The 17,167-nt window shown below is 42.2% G+C and overlaps 2 protein-coding genes across 2 annotated transcripts in view; one reads left to right on the top strand and one right to left on the bottom strand.

Moving 5' to 3' along the window:
* Window positions 1–8,558, top strand: part of arsg (arylsulfatase G) — a 14,343-nt gene extending 5,785 nt beyond the window's left edge. Inside the window, exons 4-11 of the mRNA XM_086195864.1 lie at window positions 1,782–1,896; window positions 2,331–2,477; window positions 4,009–4,208; window positions 4,295–4,375; window positions 4,453–4,561; window positions 4,781–4,901; window positions 5,484–5,574; window positions 5,840–8,558. Of these exons, the coding sequence (XP_086051990.1) occupies window positions 1,782–1,896; window positions 2,331–2,477; window positions 4,009–4,208; window positions 4,295–4,375; window positions 4,453–4,561; window positions 4,781–4,901; window positions 5,484–5,574; window positions 5,840–6,120 (1,145 nt within the window). The 3' untranslated portion in view covers window positions 6,121–8,558. The remainder of the gene's footprint in view (window positions 1–1,781; window positions 1,897–2,330; window positions 2,478–4,008; window positions 4,209–4,294; window positions 4,376–4,452; window positions 4,562–4,780; window positions 4,902–5,483; window positions 5,575–5,839) is intronic.
* LOC147239437 (WD repeat domain phosphoinositide-interacting protein 1-like) lies at window positions 6,543–16,818 on the bottom strand. The gene is made up of 12 exons (XM_086195865.1): window positions 16,413–16,818; window positions 15,263–15,345; window positions 14,215–14,384; window positions 14,029–14,125; window positions 13,559–13,656; window positions 13,384–13,476; window positions 13,233–13,303; window positions 12,559–12,666; window positions 11,885–12,049; window positions 11,692–11,799; window positions 10,598–10,737; window positions 6,543–8,741 (listed from the first exon to the last, which is right to left on the bottom strand). Exons 1-12 carry the CDS (start codon window positions 16,493–16,495, stop codon window positions 8,629–8,631), a joined length of 1,329 nt encoding a protein of 442 aa, XP_086051991.1. The 5' UTR covers window positions 16,496–16,818; the 3' UTR covers window positions 6,543–8,628.
* Window positions 16,819–17,167: the final 349 nt, after the last annotated feature.

Consider the following 17,167-nt stretch of genomic DNA (forward strand, 5'->3'; position numbering starts at 1 on the left):
GCACCTTTCGTTTTTCGTCGAATTTCCTTTCTAAGAGTGTGTGAATAATTCGGCCTCAGGAACAGACAAAACCATAATCATGGGATCGGATGTTGTGTCACCACTTATCCCATCAACCATTGACCAAAAAAACTCTTTCAGCTTACCTTGCCTCAACCATCTACAGCCTATATGTTTGTCCACACGTCAACATTCGTCAACCACTCAAGCAGACCAGGTTCTGACCGCTCAGTTTTACTTCATGTTTAGTTCAGGTAGTTTCTAGCTAACGCACAGCACAAAAGGCCCACAGGTGGTGAACAGCGAGATGGGTCAGTAGGTCCTATACTGTCGGGAAAGCTGGCAAGAAATCATACAGTCAGTCGAGAAGTGATTGTTCTGCTTGTGTGGAAGGCGTAGGGTTATGAGGGTGATGTAGGAGTTAGCACCCTCCAGATTCAGGTGCCATATCAGTGGGGTCTTTTCAACAAATCCTAAGTTAAAAGTGTGACATAAGCTGGCCGAGGGCTGAATATGAGTTGGAACGCTCCTGATGCTGTCACAATATTTTGGCCATGATTGTATAATGATCCTGCGATTCTGCGATGTTTGATAAATTGCAAGAATCCCTCCGTGCTACGTTATGATACTGTCAGACATCTGGTTTGGGCGGTGGGGGGTGGGAGGGCGTCAGGCAGGAGAACAAAGGCTGGAATAACAATGAGGGTGACACGAGCATCTAGTGTTTTAGTCACTGAACATAAATACAAACTCTACCAATGATCAACCAGAAACAGGTGTGAGAACACGAGGGCAAGGAAGGAAATGAATGGGCAAGAATCACTGGGAGCAGGGCTGTGAGGAAGAGGACTAATGAACGGACCGGACACAGGTGATTCAGTTTTTTTAAAAAAAAGGCAGGAAGCTGACAGACAGGAAGTAACATTTCAGTGTGCATTTTAAAACAAGAGGGTGGTGTGGCTTGGAGGAAGAGTGGCTGTCTGGCAACTGAAGGGTCGCTGGTTCGATCCTCATTTCCCTCGGTGACCATGTCAAAGTGTCCTTGAGCTAAATACTGAACCCCTTATTGCTCCTGATGGCCCTGCGACGGACTGGCGACCCATCCTGGGTGTACCCTGCATCTCGCCCAACGTCAGCTGGGATAGGCTTCAGCCCCCCCCACCCCCCCCACCCCCTGCGACCCTTAACAGATAAGCGGTATAGAAAATGGATGGATGGATTTCATAACGAAACAGGAACTAGATGCACAAGAGAAACAGAATTAAAGAAGCCTCTTGGATGAGAGCATAAATGTCTTCAGGGAAATTTAAACAGCCCAGTTGACTCCGACAAAGCACTTATGAGATACCACCATGACCTTGGTGACGGACAACCTTCACTGTCAAGAGAAACCAAAACACAAACAACGGAACACAAGAAATCACATAGTACAGATAGTACCCTGATGGATATCTGAAAAAAATACCCCCAGTAAACCAAAAAGCATGTACTCGCCTGCAGTGCTGTACAGACATGAAGGGAAGAAGCTGTCGGCTATAAAAGCATGACTGAGCAGCATCTAACAGTTTCCCTGTATTGTTGCGCCCGTTTCATAGTTTAGCAATTGAGCTAAAACAATGTAAAATAGTTTTAGCTTAGTACACACACACACACACACACACACACACACACACAGATCTAACATCCCAACAATAAACACAGGAAGTGGAATTAAATGTTTGTATATTGTGTTTATAGCCAAGAAAGACCCATCTTTAGTGCGTTTCCTGTCTCCTGGATAGGTTTTGACTACTACTTAGGTGTTCCTTACAGTAATGACATGGGCTGCACCGATGTACCTGGATATAATCTGCCCCAGTGCCAGCCCTGTGACTCACTCGGACCTCACGTGATCAGGTGTGACTCTTTGACCTAAGGTTAATAAATGTTTCAGGCAAGTATGAACAGTGTATCTCTGTACGCATCTGTATAAAAGCAATAAATCCCTGCATGGATCTCTTTATTTCTGTATTGGTCTTGGTGGTGTTATGCACCACGCAGCAGGCTTACCTTTTTAATTTTGGAAATCATCTGTCAATTTTGATCCTGAGTGTTTCAAACCTTGAGCCTAGAGGGATGAGTGTATGTGTCGTATAACTAACTCCAAAAGACTCTTCTAATTCACCTGCTCGGTTGTAGATTGTAAGCGCTATCAACGGCCTCCTTTCCTAGCAGGCTCCACCCTCACTCTCAACGCTTCCTTAATTCCAAACTGTTTCACCACCTGACAACCTAACGAATACCAACACACTCATGATTTGGCTGTTGCTGTTGTTATCCTGTTATTACAGATCAACGAGGAGCGCACGCGATGAATGTTTTTCCAAAGTGGGCCTTCCTTTGATGGAAAACAGCAGTGTTGTGGAGCAGCCTCTTGACCTATGGACGCTAACAGAACAATACAAATCTGCTGCGCTCAGAATTATATCGGAATCAAGGTACCAAACACCTTCAAAGATATGAACAATGTCACAAAAATATACTTAAGACTGTCCGTCTTGATGAATTGTTTTACAAAGTATCATACGCCCAAGTCCAAAGAGTCATGATTTATACGATACCCTGTCCCCAGAGAGTCAAGCCCCTGTAAAAATAAGGTCTCACAGTCAGATGCTCCTCCTCCTCCTGCTTCGTTATCAGTCGAGAGTCGTCAGAGTAACGTTTAATTAAGCAACATTACATTGAAGTGCAATGATACAACAAATACCAACATAATAAAAGTGTAAAACCAAAATTTATTTAAAAAAAAAATTGTTCAGGCGTTCTCAAAATAAATAAAGCAGTTTATGTACGAGTCCCACATCAGAAAGTGGTCAGACCCTGTGATGGCCTAGTAACAGACAGTGTAGTTTCTTGTGTGGTTTTCGAAAAAGTTGCAGTTAAAGTGAATAACAGTAGATGTAATTACTTTTTTTTTTAAAAATCACGAGTGGATTTTATCTAATGAAATATTCAGCTTCAGTCCGTATTTGTAAGTGTTTAACCTTCTAAAAATGTTTGCACTGTGGTCACAGCTACTTTCTGGCAGACTTTGTTCAAACACATGGAAAAACCTGTCGGCTACAAAAGGACTTCGGCAACCTAACAGCACCTTTTGGTTACTCTAACCCTCCTCCAGCCATTTATCAAAACTGAAACCTTCACATTAAACCAAAATTAACAACAAATGGATCAATTTTCCGTTCAGGCCTCTCCCTCTCCAGCTCGGGCAGTTGTTGCTATGTTGCCATGGAAACTGCAGGGTAATATTTTTATTAATGGTAAGGCATGCTGTTATGCTGATTTGAGCACTCACTATGAACGTCTGGATTTTAATGTTTTTCTATCTTGTCGTCAGCAACATTGAACTTGTGCCACGAAGACATCAGCTTCTTTTTTAGCCTGTATTTAGCTGAACCCTTGTTCGCCTGATTGTGTCATCAACAGGAAGAGCGCTACCACTACTGAGTAATGCAATTTAAAACAATATATAAAAACAATATTTTACAATATTTCTACAGGTCATACTGCCTTTGTGAAGTTACATTCATTATTTTGTTATCAAGCTGGCTGTATGTGCTCGGAAAGGCTGTGACTTGCCAGTACTATACACATCACTCAGATACAAACTGCAACCGTCAGCAGACAGACTTAAAAAAAAAAAAAAAAGAGCTTTGTGAATTTTCCAACATGCACGTGAGAATGCTGGCACTGAAACAGCACAGAAAGTGTGTGTGTGTATGTGTGTGGACAGGAGGAGGGAGGTGAACCCTGCTGTTTGCAGCTGCCTGTGAAAGGCCACAAACCTTCAAGCTGGAGTAAAGGGAGGGGTCATGTGAACCAGCCCAGTGTTAGCAGTCACTTACAGATAAACCAAAGCAGTCTGCAGGCCTTTAAGTAACTGAAGTGATGACTGCTGTACTCCAGACATTCCAGAAAATCTACATTCCTCGAGAAGATTTTCTTTAAGATTACCGTACGCTTTTGCAGGGAGCGAGGACAGCCCTATCTCCTTTACATAGCGTTGGCTCACATGCACGTACCCTTGGCCCCTCCACTCCCTCCTGGCTCATCCTCCTATGACAGCACAGTGTACGCTACAAGCCTGGGAGAGATGGACAGCCTGGTGGGAGCGGTAAAGAGCGCTTCGGATGATGCAGACAAAGACAATACTCTTATCTGGTTCACTGGTTTGTCAGCTTCATGTCCTCTCATCGATCCATCCAGCAGTACCACTGTCATCATAGATTATAAAGTATTTTGGGTTTACACTTAGGTGACAATGGTCCTTGGGAGCAGAAGTGCCAGTATGCAGGAAGAGTGGGACCTTTCAAAGGAGCATGGCAGCGTAACAAAGGTATGAAAAAGATTAACATGCTGATTCAAAACCAAAATAAAGAACACTTACAGAAGCACCATTTCTGTGTGTGACAGGTGGGGGTTCAGCTAAGCGGACCACCTGGGAAGGGGGTCACCGTGTACCAACAGTGGCCTATTGGCCTGGAATGATCCCTGCAAACACCACCAGCTCCGCCCTGCTCAGGTATTTTGTTGTTCCTGTACCCAGTCACTCCCTTGAATGCCGCTTCATCCTGGCAGTTCCATCACAGCCGTGAGATATTTCTTGTCCTATCAGAACCAGATATGATGAATCTGCCCTTGTTTACTCGGATTTCCCCTCCATCCTGACTTTTTAATTCTCTTTTTCAAATAGTAAGATAATGCAAAACAGCTCTCTTTTCCGTGTTTAATCCTCAAACAGTGGAATGGACATCTTCCCAACCCTCTTGTCTCTGGCAGACGTAACACCACCTTCAGACAGAGGTTACGATGGCATTGATGTCACGAATGTCCTCCTGCATGGTCAGCTGTCGGGTCACAAGGTACCAACAAATCTCTAATATACACAAACACTCAAAAGCTTTAGAGCAACCCTGAATTCTCCATTTTAACCTAGGATTAAGTCGGTTCAAATCCAGTGAATAATTGAAATGCTACAAAGGTTCAGCTCCTCCACAGCTTCCCTGCAGCCTTGAAACTTGCTACAGTTGTCTCTGTTTGTGTTGCTGTTCGGTTGTATTAAAGCGATTTTGGTACTGATTGTGATATTAAAACTTCTGAATGAAAAAAAAAAATTCTGAATATTTTTTCTACAAGAAGCTTTGCATTATCACACCCAAAGAGAAATAGACCAGTATTCAAAGTTCACAGTGAGGACAGGAAACTGACCCTGACACTGACGGCCTGCCAAGACACCTTCATGAGAGTCAACAGCTGCGTTGTTGCTGCTCACATTTCAATTAGCTTTACAGTGGCTAAGTTAGCAAGTTTCAGTTTCAACTTGAGCTGCTGGTGTGGCAGACGCTGATGAAATTACTAAAATAAAAAAGAGGTTTGTCTGGATGGTAAAGTCATACATTCAGACGTTAAACAACATTACAGTTTAGTTCCCTCCTTCTTTGTAGGTCCTCTTCCACCCCAACAGTGGCGCGGCAGGGACGTACGGTGACTTGCAGGCAGCTCGAGCAGAGAAGTACAAAGCTTTCTACATCACTGGTAGGTTCCACAGCAGTGTTAAAATGGTCACACTGCATGACAGTGACATTAACTGTTTGACAGCTAAATTCTCTTGCAGTGATTACTGGTTTATCCACAGTTGTCCTGCAGTAATTACTGCAAGAATGATTAGAAAAACAACGCATTCTCATCTTTTTCTTAAAGACCTTTTGTGGACGCTTGTGTCCAAAGCACAGCGGTTTGTGTTCAAATAATTGTAAATGTGGTAATAGGAGTTGGAGCTAATGCACGTGTTCCCTCGCAGGTTCAGCTGAGGCATGTGGTGGTGCAATGGGAAGCCAGGAAATTCATGACCCGCCATTGATATTTGATCTGGAACGTGATAAGGCCGAGGAAACACCTTTAGACGTTGGGACACGTGAATACCAGTCAACAGCTGAGAAGATCGCACGCTGGAGGGAAGAGCTATTATGGGACATCGCAACGGACAAGTCTGTGTCTGCAGCAGACTACACCACAAACGCATCCGCCGTGCCCTGCTGTGACCCGACACAGCCTGTGTGCCGGTGCCGCACGCTGAGCTGACGGTTTGGAAAAAGCACATGTGGGGAAAAAGTCACACAAAGACTGCAACCACACACATGGAGACAAATATCTCCTCTGGACATGCTCAGTTGTTTGTTTGATTCCTGTGTTGTTTGGCAGGTTCAATGTCCAGATGCAGCATGTGTCATGTAAGCATGTTGACCAAAGAGAGCCAGGCAGCCAATGAAAGGTCAGAGAGAGGTCGCTTTCTGTTGGGTCAATAACTTTGAAAAAATAAGACCTGGCAAACTACAAGAAAGAAAAAGACATGCTTCAATTTACGGATCAGCTGTGTAGACAAACGTGTCAACAGAAACATCTCTCAAACTTGTAAATGTCCAAAACTTGTTATTATTTGTGAAATGCATCATTTCAAATTTGAAAATGAAAAATCTATGTGATAATTTACATTAAAAACAAACAAACAATGAAAGGTTGAATCAATATCCAGCTTTAATGCAACTCTGCAACAATCGTCCAGTATTGAACAGCTCAATGCAGCGTCCTAACAGCGCCACCTTTTGGCATATCAAATGGTATTGTCATGTTACTTATTACAACTACTATATATAAATGTTATATACACATTATACACACGGTAAAAATACTCAATATGTCGATGTGCAATACTTTTCCCAAAATAATGCAGCAAAATAAAATAACCAGGACTTACATGTCAACATACTCTGCATACTGTCGTCAAAATACAGGCCACTGGAAGATTAGTGAAATTCAAGGACCTCTAACTGTCATGTACAGCTCAACCATCAAGCACTTCACATTTAGCTGCTGAGCCTTCCAGATATATCAAGTTACATTTTCTACCATAATTATCTTCAAATCCTAAAATAATAACTGGACCTATTATGATTTCGATAGAAAACCGTGTCCTTCTTGTTTTAACATCTCTCTTGAGCTGATGGATCCTCCAGGCTTCATTGACAAAAACGCCCATGTGATAGATCTTCAGACACTAATCGTGAGAACGAGGAAGTGACAGAATATAAAACATCTTCCTTCCAGATTAGACTTAAATACTTCAGCAAAGAGGTCATGTTTTCACTTTCAGCAGGATTCGGCAAAAGAATTCGGCCAATTTTCATGAAAGTCGGTAGAGCACGAGCTGAGGATGAGCCCAATACATTTTGAGGGCAGATCCAAGCCAGAAGGAATTCCTTACACTGGCCTTGGTGGGAGAACGCACTTCCAGTTTATAAGGTTATTGTCATATTTCACACAGAACTTTTTAAACAGGAATTTGCACAGGAGACACGTGGCTTGTGTATATTGCTGTCATAATTCGTTGTGGGCGGTGCCAGGTCCAGGATGCAGCGATGGTGCCCTCGCAAAATAAGGTAGAGGGGAAGGACAGTTGTTTATATATGGTTATATAACTAACAACCAAGCAGGCCTGCCTTATTGCATGATGATCAAAATTCACCATTTTCAGCATGTAGAATGGAGACTGTTATTTCACATAGCGAGGGGGGCCTTTGAAACAGCGGCACACAAAAAGCAAAAAGGGTGAAGAATGCCGACTAAAATAAACACCTGATTTCAAGCTGAGACCTGGAACTTTGTTCGGGTTACTTCCTGCATCTCTAGTGGAGCATTTTGTCAGTCTGGCCTGAGGTCACTACACAAGCTGCGTGAAAACGTGAAAATTTGAGTTTGTTGTTGTGCACAGTTTATTTTGAAATGTAACCCTGTTCTTCTGATATGAGTGAGTCTCTTTGGATAACATTTTAAACAGTTTAAGCACGAGATGTTCTAAATGTGTTTTTAAGTTGATTAGGGGACTTTCTGCTCTATTTTGTGTGGTTGTTTTTTTTTTTAACTTTCATAATAAAAATTGAGAGGGACGTATAGTATCGAAACACCAAGAGGTAACATTGTGGCAGGATTTGACCCTAGACCAGCAGGGGTACAAATGGGGTAATGGGCCCTATCTTAAGCCTGGCGCAAGCTGGCGTCATTGCACAAGCAAAAGCACAAGCATTGCGATGCAGCTCTTGTGATGCTTGAAGAAAATGTGGAAACATTTGCCGCCGTCACCTCTGATGGCTTCGGTGGATTCCTGCTGCTCCCTTCTATAAACATAAGACATGCTTGTGTGCCTTCACCTGGAGGTCAGTTTCTCCAGATGAGAAGAGCTCGCTTCTCCCCAGGTGAAATACATCTGTCGCTGAAACAGCAACGGCAGCAGCACCAAGTGTTGGTGCAACTTGGGCTTTAAAGGGAATGACACGAGTCACTCTGATTGGTCTGAATGATGTCACGCCAAAACACGCCCATGAATAATTTGGTGTCTTATGACTGCCTCTTTGCATCACGTACCTCTAAACACCATAATGAACCTGAACATGTCCTGAACGCACTGTGCACACATAGCGCCACCTGCCAACTGTCTAGTGCAATACATCACAAAAATAGGGCCCGATGTCTCAACAATGTTTGGACTGATGGTGGGGGTGGGAGTGGGGGTGGGAGGGCACTTGGTCAGTTACTCTAGTTGCTGACAGGAGGAAATTCATTTTCGTCATCCAGACAGACGGGGCCCTCAGCGAATTCATGCTCTGGGATGACTTCACCCTTCTGTGCTCCTCCGTCCTCAGAGTATCCTGGAAATAGAGAGAGAGCGAGAGGGATGTAGAGCCTGTTTGATGCTGCCTTGTGTCATCTCTCTGCCACAAGCTGCCGTCTCTTTTTAATGCTGTTGTGCATAAATTTCACAAAAATGAGCAAACTTCTTTAATCAATCATCAAGAGTAGTATAACGTTTTGTCTGCCTTGAAATGAGAAAACTCTAATAATCACACTCTGTCTGACTTCTTGGTTCCTTTTTGAAATGAAAATCAATACATTGCTGAATAGGTTTGATTTACATATATTAGATAATACCTGACCAGCATGTATGATTCAGAGTCTGACTTTTGGTAGAAATAAATAGGTTTTCATTGGTAGTTGTTTTTTTTGTGTTGTTTTTTTCATCTTAGAATTGGCCCTTAAAGGAGCATGCCAATATTTTGGCAAGTGCACTCACTGTTCATCATTACTGGAGCTGGACAAACAGACAGATACCCTTTTCTCCTCTCTGTTTTCATTACAGAGCTGGACAGCTGACTGCTAGTTAGCTGAGGTGCAATAAATGCTAGCAATGGGGCAGTAGAGAAAGCAGTCCACAAAAGTCCTCAAATAAACTTTTCTCCGTAACGCTCTTTGATTGCATTGGTAAAACTAGGCTGGGATTCAATTCGCTGTGAAAAAGAAACTGTTGAAAAGTAGGAGCTGTTGTAAATTATTGATGAGATTGATGTTTGTTGACAACTAGAAGAGTGCCTGCCACTATTAATCTTGGCTGACCTTGTAAAAGAGGATGAGAAGGATTACTTCTGGACAAACCAATATCCTGATCCTGATCTATTTGAACTGGAACAGAGAAGAGAAGGAACTGCAAGCTTTGGAAACTGAGAGTAAGACGGGAGGTTGAGACAGTCAAAGGCCTAAATTTTTTTTTTTTTTTTAAAACAATATGGGGAATTTTCAATTTTTTTAACAGTGATTGACAAGCACACGCCCAGTTCTATTCAAACAGGAAAAGACTTTTGGAAAAAAGCTCCATTAGCTCCACAGCGCTCATTGCAGCTAAACTACTTACTATTTTGCCACAGTAGCCCAGGATGAGCAACCTTACACTTTCATATTTTAGTTATGAATCATGCTTGCGTGTTAACAGCAGTGCCAGTATGACCACAAACTGAACCGTATTCGTAGCTAAAAAGCTTTAACGGCATGGCCACGTCGTAAAGCATTTAGAAGACACCGTTACTGAGCGACCTGCGTAATCTCACACATTTAGCACTGACAGATTAGTAACCCTTGTTGTAAAATGTCTTTCCCAAATGGAAATCTGTGTTTAGGGATTTCAGAGTGATGCAGAACATGTCTTTTTTTTTCTCTTTTTTTTCTGCTGGACACGTGCTGTAACTGGAATGTAGGTTCTGCTTCCTTCTTAAAGAGGAGGTCTGATAGGTATCGCTTGATGCCACTAAATCCCACACACTTACACAAAAATGATAAAAGCTATTTCCTTCACATTTACAGCAATAATATTAGAAGGTATGCCTCACAAAAAATAAACGTGCATTATCTCTGAGCTTAGATCATTTCAAGCTTTTTAATTTAGCCCAGAAACATGTCTGTTCAATTCTTCATCAATGACGTCTCACTCAATCATATGATTTAAGGACAACCTATACAAAACTGTTCTTTTAGTTCTAGGTCCCTTATTTTTTTTCTTTATAAATATGTGTTTAATTTTAGGCAAACTGTTTCCAGTAGTTACATAAGAGGAAGCCAAAGCTTACACTTATGTGCAAAAGCTAAAAACATTTAGTGCACAGGCAGAGTGTTAATGCAGCATTGGTGCGCCCCCCCCCCCCCCCCCCCCCAAATTTTATCCTCTGGAATAACATACCCAGAAGGGTGGTGGAGGAGAGTGGGGTTGAAGGGAGAGCTACGGTTGCAGCGTATGACTGGCTGGCTGGTTGTGGTGAGACCTCCTCTGGTTTCTCCTCCTCTTCCTGTTCCAACTGCTCCTCGCCGGTGTCAAACAGCCTGCAGGAGAAGAACGGCATCAACCACGCTTGCTTTCTAACGGGTCACAACACTGATGAACAATACAGCGGCTGAACTCACGAAATGGACAAACCTCACTTGTTCAACTTGGTGCTGTGTATTGTCAAAATTAGAATAAACTAAATGGCAAACAGTCTTTTTCCAGTCCACATGGGTGTGCACACTAGGAACCTTGCATATTTTTTCCAAAGGTTTTACATTATTGAAGGTAACAAATATCGCTGACGCTAACCTGTAGATCTTTTCGCTACATTCCTAGAACATCTCCAAGTTGTCGAGAAGTAGAGTTCTTTTAAGGACAGGAGGATGATATTTGGATTCAGGGAACATTTGGGATGTTTCAATATGTAGGAGAACCCTTTATAGAAAATGGATGGATGGCTAGTTCAGGGGAGGGTATAATGAAAGTGTTTACGTTACATTCCGATACAGGAAACAGGAGCATTCCTTTTTGGTTCTTTTTAAGTTCTTGAGTTAACTTCACAGATGTTTGCAAAATTTAAAGTAATGTTACAGGAGTTTGCAAAAGTAGACCTAGCAGGAACATCCTACGTATGTTCCAAGAACATCCTGAATCTTTCCTAAAACTCAAGACCACCTGAGGTTGTTCAGTGAATATTACACGACAATGTAGTAGGAACACCCAGGGAAATGTACAGTTTCTAGTCACGTTTCCAGTGAAACACCACGATAACGAAATTAAAACAAATTTGATCAGATTTCATCTGATTTTATTCGTCATTTTCCCATTTCTGTTTTCCAAACTGAGGACATGAAGGCAGGAAAATAAATTATGTGTGGAAAAAAAGTGCTCACTTAACATGTTAAATACTTTACTCCACCAATTCCTTCCACTCACATTTAGGCCATCATAACAGTACAGTTAGTTGACTTGGTTGTAGTCTTTAATCTTTAAAAACAAAACCCACACACCTGTGTTTTTGCACCAGGACACACTCGCCCCCATCTTGAGGATCCACGTTATAGATGTAAAGATGCCCATCAGATGACGCCACCAGCAGGCGAGGGAGCTTCTGAATCCTGTCGAGCAACACAACATATACTTGAACTTGCACATAGGAGGATTTTTTTTTTTAAATGTATCATCATCTTCTCTCTGACTTACGTCGCCAACGCGCTGATGTTCTTTAAGCCAAACATGTTGAGTCGTACAGTGGCGAAGGCTCTGTCCTGATGCATCATATCAGAAACCTGTGTTGGCAGGTAGGTGCTGGCAGCCGTGAACATTTTTCCCACATACGCTGACCATGTAGGAGACTCCTCCTCCTGGCTGGGAGACAACACAAGAGGAAAGTCAACATTTTATTTGTCATTACTGATTCATTTTTTCTTCTGTGAGAGCTACTTTAAATGACTAATGTGGATTTCACAGGAAAATGGTTGCTTTACATCATCTGTACAGCAGAGGGCGCTGGTCATTCTGGTGAAATAGCACTCAGGTTCAATATAGGAGAATCACCTCTAACAGAGGAAACTGTTGGGAAGTTGCTTTGAACAAAACAAATGTAATGTTAAGTTAATCTTCAACAAAAGGAATAAATAAATACCAGGGATTTTATAAATCTGGATAAAAGGCTTACAGCCTCAGCAGCAGTATTTAGGCTAAATAAATAAATAAGTAAATGTTTAATCACAGTAATTCATGGCTGTGATGAGTGGTAGTTTGTAATCCTCAGCAGTGGTAATTACTATGTTCAAAATATTATAAAAACAAACTCTGTGTGTGTGTGTGTGTGTGTGTGTGTGTGTGTGTGTGTGTGTGTAGGTGGGTGTGTGTACCTCGGGTTGTGCTGCTCTAATTTGAAGATATGGACAGTCTCAGTGTTGCTGGAGGCACACAGGAACTGAGCATCTGCACTGAAGGATAGTGAACTGATGCTAACATACCTGACACACACACACACACACACACACACACACACACACACACACACACACACACACACACACACAAAGACAAATTATTTGAGTTAAGCATGCTTATTTTTCAACTCCTACAGTGGATTGAAGTTTTAGTCTCTGTATTAAACGTTGATTAAACAACATATATTTTGGACAAAACTTGACCACAAGATTCTTTGAGTGTCTTCTGACATTGCTCTCTTGATCACTTACACTTCATTGTGATTTGCTATTGACACTGAAAGCTGCAAAGGGCACCTGCAGCCATCTAACTATGACACCTTTACAGCAGGGGTCAAGTGTCTTACTCACCTGAACGCTGACTGCTGAGGGAAAAGGAGAATGTTAATCATTTGAACAGTCAACCCTTACATTTATATCACCGTTGCTGTACCATTACTTAATGAATTGATGGTCTGGTTGATCATATCTTAAACCTGAGGGGCTATGCATCCATTTTAGTTGCCCTTTGATACCTAAATAGTTATTTACTCAGTCATTTTCTACTGTTCAAATTTTCTGAAAATACCTAACGAATATGATTTTCTAACCTCTTCATCCCTCGGCGGAATTCAAACAGTTTCTGTCCTTCAGGGATGCTGAAGACTCTGATAACGGTACCCTAAAGAGGAGACATCTGTGAGACAGGCAGGTGACAGGCAGGTGAAAAACAAGCAAAGCAAAATTGAATTAAAGTCTCACCTTCTCTGAAGCGCTGGCCAGTTTGGTGCCAGAAGAATTGAAGGTGAGGGCTGCAAGAGGACTGTCATGAGCCTGAATCAGTGTCACGGTGCTCTGAAGGGGCAAAAAGGGTACTTTCTCAGATACTGATCAGGTGCAATTTGTTGCCATGTCGCTTGATTAACTGATGCCTCACCAGGTTATTGGCATCATAGACCGTGATCTCTCCAATGGTGGCGCTGCCAGGGTACGCTAAGTAGGAGTTACTGTGGTTGACAGAGAGAGCACAGAGACCTACAGGGGAGGACAGAGGGTAAATGAGATCGAGCCCTTTTTGTTTTGTGGCATTCCGCAAGGATCTACTCTGGGAACAACGCTCTTCAATCTCTATGCTTCCATTAGGTAAAATTATTCATCATGATAACATTGCATTTCACAGTTTTGCTGATGACACAGTTATGTTTTATAATATTTTATATTAAACCTTTACACACAGGATAAGCTGTCAACTTAAACTTCCTGTAACTAAAATGAGGTTCTGAATATCAAACCCTTCCTTAGTGCCCAAATAGGCATTATATATCTTCTGAATTTAGCTGTTCCAGAGTCAGAGTTCAAAGATCTATAGATGGTTGATGTTTTGCAGACATGGCATCTCAGCTGTACCTGATGGGTTAGTGGGTGTGTTCAGCAGGGTCTTGAGTAGTTTCATGTCTTTAATATTGTGGATGTAAATCGATTCCTCCAGGCACACCACCAGTCGCTGAGGTAACAGCAGTATGGAAAGTTAGAGCACATATTACAACAACTTCGAAAATCACAGGCGAGGCCAGATCCATGTCAAGTGTTTACCTGTCTGTTGAGTCTGACGGAGAGGATGTTGTTGGTGTAGCTGTAGTTGCAAATCTCAGTACCTTTCTTAAAGTGATACACGTTCATTCGCCGTGGCATGGACAGACTGACCACCACCACTAAACTGCTTGAGAACAGCCGCTCCACGATACACACATCTGGACACTCCACTTTGTTGGAGACAAGAAAAAGAAATTGGATACTGCCATCTGCTTTTATTCTGAAAAATGTAAATATTTAAACCAACTCGCTTGCACTTGTCCATGGTTATCAAAGAGAAGCGCCGCGGCTAATTGTAAACTCAAGACATCTGTTTGTGAGTATTGAAAAGCAAAATGCCCCTTCTGGGTGAATTTGGTAACTTTAAATTCAAGAATATTCTCTTTATATGTAACTGTCTGCGTAAATAAATTACTTGTCTACTTGTATGGATTGTTTTTAGCTCAAATCAAAATATTTGTAGATTACTGAGCATCCAGCTGGAAAAAGAAGACTTGATTATACCGGCTTAAGAGTTGGTAAATAAGAGGTTTTTGGGCATTTTTGCTGTTGTTTGGAGCTGTTGGCTATTCAAAGCTTCAAGCTAAATATACATGGCTGGCTCTTTCTGCAGTCTGGAGTCACAAAGAAGCCAACAGCAGTGAAAAAATGTATTTGCTAGCTCAAGATACCTATTGTGAGTACTTGAAAGGCAAACACACTTTTTGGGGGAAATGTCACTTTACAAATTGGCTCCCAAGTTTTGCATCCTGAGCACCTGGGGATTAGAAACTTGAGCATTCATCTGTGTTGTACCACCAAAAGCAGTAATGCAAATATGCTGTGTACTGTCTGAGCTACAGCTCAAATAATACTATGTATACTTCAATCCATTTGCAGTTGCTGAGCACACTGCTTATACTGTATACATGAGGAGTCTTAATGACTATACAAACATGCATGTCAAGGGGGTGAGGCTTTCATAAGGACTGGTCTTACTGTATGACACGACAGACATGCTGTCATCTAAATGTAGATAGGGTTCATTTCCAGATAGTTTCCCTCTCACCTCCCTCATGGATACAGTCCAGCTTGTCCACAGCAGTGACTGAGAAGAGCCGATAGCCAGTCTTAGTGCCAACTGACAGTGAACTACACACACACACACACACACACACACACACACACAAAATCAGAAACACTGTTAGAATCCCTTTAGACTTTTTTATCCTTGAAAGATTTCAACTCAGATCTAATACACTGAATTGCATTACCGCAGCACAAATAATATTTTTTAGGCTGCACATACAGTCTACTACTGTACTGTACTGTACTGACACAATCAAAACATTTTATTTTAATTGTTACAACCTCGCAAGATGAATTAATTGCTTGCCTGCTAATGTTAAACACGACAATTAACCAACTGAAAATACACATACAAACATGTCTACACACACAGAAACACACATGTACAGTCTGTATGGTGGTGTTGCACTCACTAGGAGGTTAAATACAAGAGTGATAGATGGCACCAGCTCAGCAATTATTAATGTATATCAACAGAACAGATAACCAACAGAGCATCATCTGAGCGGGCACTTCATAGCCATGTGTATAATGTTTATTTTGTCTGGTTTAAGCTCATAAAACTATGGCCCAGCTGCCACTATAACCCTTTCTTATCGTGGCTTAAGATGAAAAGAAGGCTGGGTGGATTTATTGCCTTTGGCCACCTGCTTTGTTTTATCACCACAACCAGGCAGATGTTATTGTAAGGAGAAACACCTGTAATTGAAGTTATTGGATTTGTCTGTTAAACTATTATTAACCCTCCAACCCCTAACAGCAGGCAGATATGACTGCAAATAGTACAAAAAACATTGTAAGGTTTTCCTAAATAATACTGCCTTCAGTTCCATGTTAATAATTAGCTAACATTGTGACGTTATCAATGAAGGAAGAACAAAAGAGGGAGTTTAGAACAGTCAGTTTCATGGCCAACAGGCCATGAAGATTAATTAACACACTGGCCTACATCGCGTTCAGTAGCTTGGGAATATTCTAGAAGTTTCAATGAGTCACACGGAAGCTACTTTTTCATGTCCATAGCTGGTTGCTAGAATACCATAAACTCAAGCAGAATACGTCAGTAAATATGCGATAGTCAGGTGGATGTAAGCTGGGCTCACATTGGGCCCGGGCTTCAGGTCGCTTACGTGGTGTCCTGGTTAAACGAGGCACAGATGAAACCCGGGACTGGCAGCAACCCAGGGCCGTCCACTTCGAGCTGAGACTCCATCCGAGCCGCCTGTTTCTGTTCTTCTCTTGCTGGACGAGGTCAGAGGCCTTGGGATCCGGTCGAGCCCCGCCGGGCCCCGCTTCCCCTCCTCTGCTGTCCGACTCCAAGCGCCACGCTCACAGTCTTCAGGGAGAGGAAGGTCCAGACAGGCGGGCTCGGACGGTACACATGCGGCACCGAGGGAACTGTCCTGAGTGTGACCTGGAGACAAAATTGACGATGATAGCTCCGTAACAAGCAGCTAGTCAGTCGATACTGTTGTTATTATTGTGTTATTAACTTCTACTGTTCATACAGCAAAACAAAAACAGCTGATGGGTGGGTGCGTCACTCTCAGCGGCGTCACGATTGGCTGGCAGGAACCGGTTACACCCGCCCCTTCAGTGTTTTTACTGGATGAACTGTGTAAAACCTCTATTTGATTCGACAGTACAGCTGTCAATCAACAAAAAAACACCTATTTTATGGAAAAGCTGCTGATTGGCCCATTAGGTTTTCAGTCTTGTCACGAGGATGTTGTTTTGATGATTTCATTGGTTAAATTAGACCCCCCCCCCCCATGTCTTGTTCATGGCATTGAATATTTTGAGATTCAGAATGATACGTGTAATGAGTTTGACGTTAAGATTTTTTTTTCACTAAAGAAAGGAAATAGTTTCTGTGGCCCTTGAT

This window comes from Aulostomus chinensis, chromosome 23, assembly GCF_037954235.1.
Source record: "Aulostomus chinensis isolate RoL2024-O1b breed Wild chromosome 23, RoL_Achi_v1.0, whole genome shotgun sequence".
NCBI classification, from domain to species: Eukaryota; Metazoa; Chordata; class Actinopteri; order Syngnathiformes; family Aulostomidae; genus Aulostomus; species Aulostomus chinensis.

Coding starts and splice junctions, on each gene's coding strand:
- LOC147239437 (XM_086195865.1), bottom strand. CDS start 16,495: ATGGAGTCTCAGCTCGAAGTGGACGGCCCTGGGTTGCTGCCAGTCCCG. Junction 14,126..14,214: donor CCGTCAGACTCAACAGACAG/GTAAACACTTGA, acceptor CTGTTACCTCAG/CGACTGGTGGTGTGCCTGGA. Junction 13,304..13,383: donor TGGCCAGCGCTTCAGAGAAG/GTGAGACTTTAA, acceptor TCTCCTCTTTAG/GGTACCGTTATCAGAGTCTT.